Below are 5,145 nucleotides of genomic sequence, written 5' to 3' on the forward strand. Positions count from 1 at the left end.
TACCTGAGGTTTGCAAGGGACAAGCACTGGAGCCTGGCCTCCCAGTTCCTCAGTTTGACTGTATGACAGCTAACTGCATCAGCTTGTGCATCTCCTGCATTTACCTGTCACTGAATTAGTGTTGTTTGGTTTGTCCTCCAAAAATTTTCAACACACATTACTGCAACCTGTATTTTAATCAAGTTTAAAACGATAATAGAATCAAGAACAGGATTTTTCTTTACCAGGAAAAAAAAATCAAAGCTGTTTTAAAGCTCCCTCTGAGTTGGACACCTCTTGTCATGATGTAGTCTCAGAAAAAAAGATAGAGACAAAACAACATAGGAACAAGGGATGTGCAAAGTGAAACGCCATCATTATTGCAGTCCAAAGTTTTTCATAACACAGACAAGCCACAGTCTTCTAAAAAAGCAACAGTGGAGCTTTGATCTTCCTTTTCCAGGTCACCAACATTTTTGGTCTTCAACAGCTCAAGGGGAAACACAAGCAAAGGCCTTGATGGGCACCAGAACACAGCAGCCATCCCCATGTGCCACCACCTGGCTATGCTGTGTGCAGGAGGGACGCAGCCGCCCCGGTGCCACTCCTGTCATTCAGTCTGCTTTCAGCCCCAGATCTCTGCTCACCCTGCCACTCCTGCAGGGCGTTGTTCCTACACTCTGCTGAGTGGAAAAGAGAAACAGCTTCCCTCCTCCCACCCCTTGGACAGGCTTGTTTGGGGCAAGGAACGCTCCTCCTGCTTAACACAGTGCTATGAAGTAGTTCAGCTCCTTCATGGACTCCAAGTGACTGCTGTTGTCTTTTTTTCATGTTTTATTTCCCTAACATGTTGACGCTCAGGGCATGTCTGATTCCAGATTTCATGCTTTGGAGACCACACAGGAAATTGACTACAAGTGGGACGGAATAATGAGCAGAATAAACTGGGGCGTTTTTATTATGCTGCCAGTCACAAAGGGTGCAACCCCTTTTCACCTGGCTACAGCTTTTACAGCAGGCTTGAGACCTTGGAGGGAGCAAATAACAGGTTGTTTGCATGCCTTTATTTCAATACGAAAACCTGCTTCCTCAGCACAATTAGAAAAAACAAAGGGTAAAATCACAGTGTCTGTAAGTTGGCCTATACAAGTGAAGTACGATAGCACTTAGAATACTCAAGTGTCATTCTATGATTATATTGAGAGAAACACAAACTGAGCAGCGGCAAACTGACCTCTCTTTTTTTCCTCTTTCTTTCCAAGGCATTTATTTGCACTGAGATGCATGAGGGATGGTGTAACATATCAACACACTGCTTCAACATGTACAGCAAGAATTCAGGCTTCTGCAGACATGTCTGCTGACATAGAAGTGTTCCTCACCAGAGAATATTTCTAGTCATAGACAGGAAATTAATTGTATTCATTTATTTTGTTAAGCCTGTTCTTGTTTGGGGTATACATCTCAAAAGGAAAAAAAAATACTAATAAAACAACTCTGAAATAATAGGTGACCAAACAGCTGCCAGCTTTCAGTGAGAACAAAGCCTTTAACCTGGAGAACAGGAAGTGAAAGATTCCATGTGCTGGAATCAGGTCATCTGGCATCTAACCTTTTCCCTAAAGACACTGCTCCCAGCTCTTAGCACTGGGCACATCTGGCCTTGGTATAGCACAGATAAATCAGATGCAGAGAAACAGTGCTTTGAGTTAATTACTTCCAACTGAAGCATCTGTAATCCAGTCCTTCCAGGAAGAAAATATTGTGAACCCCCACGCATGTGCACTGTGGTTCAGAGCACCTTCTCACAAGGACAGGGACAGCACTGTTCTTCCTTCATCCCTGGTGCCCATAGTGACTGCACCAAGTTCTTTTTGCCAGGCTATGGCTAGGTCTCAGAACAACCTAAATGATGCTTGTCTCAGGAAAAAAAAAAAAAACCCAAAAAACTTAAGGTTTGTCACCTTTCCTTAATTATTTTTTTTAATTCAGAGATATTTTCAAACCTTTGTTTGCCCTGAAGTTTCAGGCCTTGATGTGCTTCTTTCTAGTACTGTTTATGTGAACAGAGTTGCCTTTTTAAAAGCATATTGCCACTGCAGTACATTTATTGAGGATGCTTCCTCTACATAGCCACATTACACTGTGCTTGATTATAGCTCTGGGGAGAACACTGACCAGTGAACTACCAGCACCACAACAATCCATCAGTTAGCTCCTAGCTGAGTGTAGGCGTGATTTTCAAATTATCAGCGGCTCACCTATCAAAGGAAAACCTGCATGGGGATAGGATTGCTCACGTAAGCAATGTGGAAACTTTGAAGGGAGAGTAGATCGCATTGGCAGAAATGCTTTTCCCACGAGTAGCAGAGACCAAGCAGACCTCTCCCTCTGGCACTGAACTGGTTTCAGGTTGGAGCATTAGCAGCTGACATGTCCAGGGATTACATGGCCTTTGCTGCCCACAGCACAGGCCTGCACTCTGACACACAGCTTCCCTTCCAGCTCTGGGTTTGCATTATGCCCTTACTATGTGCAGAGGAAGGAGGTGTGAGAATTGGGGATTTCTTTCTCTCTTGCTTTTATCCAGTGTCATTAGCAGATGAGTCACTTTCTCCTGTAATCCAGGTAGTTATGAAGTGTCTGGGTGATTAATGTGGGTGAGGGCACACACCTTCCCAGAGTTCTTCAGCACAGTTTCACAGCATGAATATATGCATATTAAAGGACAATAAAAGTTTAGAGTCAATATTTGCTGAAATAAAGACACTGGAAATGGGCCTGCCTCCATGGTCTGAATTTTCTCCAGCTGTGTGTTTTCAGGGAAGGACAGAGCTTTGCTTGTCCCTGAATGCAGCTAAAAAGAACATGTTAATTCTTGTTTCTTCAGTTGGTATTTGGCAGATCTGCTAAAGGCAACAAAATCAGTGTACATTTTTACACATTACTTGAAGTAAAACACCCTACACTGTCGCTGTCTCATCAGTCATTTTTAAAAGTTATACCTGCAAACCCATCTTGACATCCAGATGAAAATCTTAACAAATAATGGCCCTGAACCTCAGCTGATGTAAACTGATTAGCACCTATGAAAGCAAGTGAGCTATTCCCACATTCAGCAGCTGATTCAGCTTGTATCACCAGTAACCCAGAGCCCCTACATTTGTGTAAAAAAAACATAGAACATATTAGCCCATAAAAAGGAAAAGTATGAAAAATTGTGAACGATTAAAAAAAAAAAGCCTATATTTAACAAAAGAAAGTTCTAGGAATTGATAACAGAATGCTTCTTTTTCTCTTTCCCACTACATTAACCCAGGTAATATGTAGCCTACCAAGAAATAGCTTTCTTCATTCTTCTGAGATCTAATGGTTCCATTAAGCTTGATGGGGAAACTGTAGAAGATACTACATGCATATTCCAGTGAGTTAATAAACTCCACCATAACATTAACATTTACATAACAGGCATAAGTGACCTGGAAAGCTGCAATTAGGTCCATAGGAACTTGTGACAATGCAAATACCCTTCCATCTTTCTTTCTTGGATCAAGATTAAAAGCCCACTGCAAAGGTGGCTACCAAATTCAATGGGTTGTGGATAAAACACAGAAACAGGCTTGTTAGTGAGATAGATATTGGAAGATGTGGACAAAATGTTGTACACATATAAGAATTATAGACAGTTTATGGTGGAATAATAGCCTGGCTCAAAGATGCTTAAGATGAAAATTCTGGTAAGAGTGGGTAGGATGAAGAGAAAGATAAATTACTTCCTATACAGTTTATGCTACTTTCCATACAAGATCTAATTCAAAGGCTTTGGGATTAATAAGGAGGGATTTAAGAGGAAAATGCTAACCTAGAAATCTGGTGCAGACCAAATCACAGCAGCTACATAGTCGGCTACTCCTGGTACAGCTTTGGCTCTTGAGGGACTTTTTGTTCTTGCATGAGAGGTCCAACAGCAAATTTCTTACCACTGTGGGGTTTACCCCCTGGTACAATGCCATTGTATCTTCTGCAGTATGGAAAGAGGGAATGTATTGTTTGGAGGACATCTTGGATGGCCCTATTTTCTCATACCTTGCCATGAATTAAAGAACAGTAAGAGTGATGCATTTAAGGTCTTCTACAGTTCTAAGGCAGGCAAAAGGCATGTTTAAACTTCTATTGCTTAAAATACCATTTAGAAGAAAATAACAATGTAAACCACATTTCAGGAAAACAAAATAGTTGAAGGAGGTGCAGTATCACCTACTCCCAGCTCCGTTCCCTTCATGTCTCTAGTTCAGACTATACAGCATGCAGTTAACAGTGAACACATCTCACTACAATCACACAGTTGCAAAAAAAAATTTGTATCTACCATGAGAATAGAGAAAGTCAGCTGGAAGCATGAGAGGTGAGCAAGTCAGTTTTGAAACTTACTCATGTAGTATGTCTCTTTGTTTTCCAGTTCAGTTATTCTATTGTGTAATGGGAATGGCAAAAGTTATTCCTCTGTCATTTGTCTAGAAGAATCTGGTAATGCTTTTAAAACTACCTACATGAATAGAATTGCTTTTCTGCTCCTCACTGTCTAACTCAAAAATTTTCATTTCCAATACTCTGATAAGAGCAAAAAGCAATGTGCTTTCCTTCGCACAGAGGAGGAAAATTCCAGAAAGAAAATCTGGGCCTATTCACAGATAGGTATATTTTCCAAGACTCATGCATAAGCTACAGCAATCATTTAGCTTGAACCCTTCATAACAGAGACTATAGAACCCAAAGTACCGATTTAATGGGGCCCATAGCCTTTGAATTGCAGCACATATTTTTGGTGTTTATAACATCAGACTAATATGAAGTCTGTAGAGAGAGTGACATCACAGCTCAGCCAATGAAATCAAACAAAACTTAATTATTGGTGGCCTGGAGCTGGCACTATGAGAGGAAATTAGCCAAGCCCTGATAATTGGATTATTATTAGAGTAACATAAGTTCCCTTTTCTGTTTGGTGAAGCCCTTGCATGTTTTGTTAGTGCTGTCATGAGTGCTGATTTATGGTGATGGAAATAAAGTTGTGGTTCTACGCCATCCCCGAGGTCTGGAAGAGGGAACAGCACAGCTAGGAACAGCAAGAGCAACAGCCTTCTCAATAACACAGAGACTTTTTCTACT

At 41.1% G+C, this 5,145-nt stretch overlaps 1 protein-coding gene across 1 annotated transcript in view; it reads right to left on the bottom strand.

Annotated features, from left to right (window-relative positions):
- Positions 1-3,885: 3,885 nt before the first annotated feature.
- The window catches only part of LOC116216410, a 6,983-nt gene continuing 5,723 nt past the window's right edge, over positions 3,886-5,145 (bottom strand). The window contains exon 3 of the mRNA XM_031552692.1: positions 3,886-4,000. Within this exon, the coding sequence (XP_031408552.1) occupies positions 3,886-4,000 (115 nt within the window). The remainder of the gene's footprint in view (positions 4,001-5,145) is intronic.

This window comes from Meleagris gallopavo, chromosome 3 (genome assembly GCF_000146605.3).
Source record: "Meleagris gallopavo isolate NT-WF06-2002-E0010 breed Aviagen turkey brand Nicholas breeding stock chromosome 3, Turkey_5.1, whole genome shotgun sequence".
Lineage (NCBI taxonomy): Eukaryota > Metazoa > Chordata > Aves > Galliformes > Phasianidae > Meleagris > Meleagris gallopavo.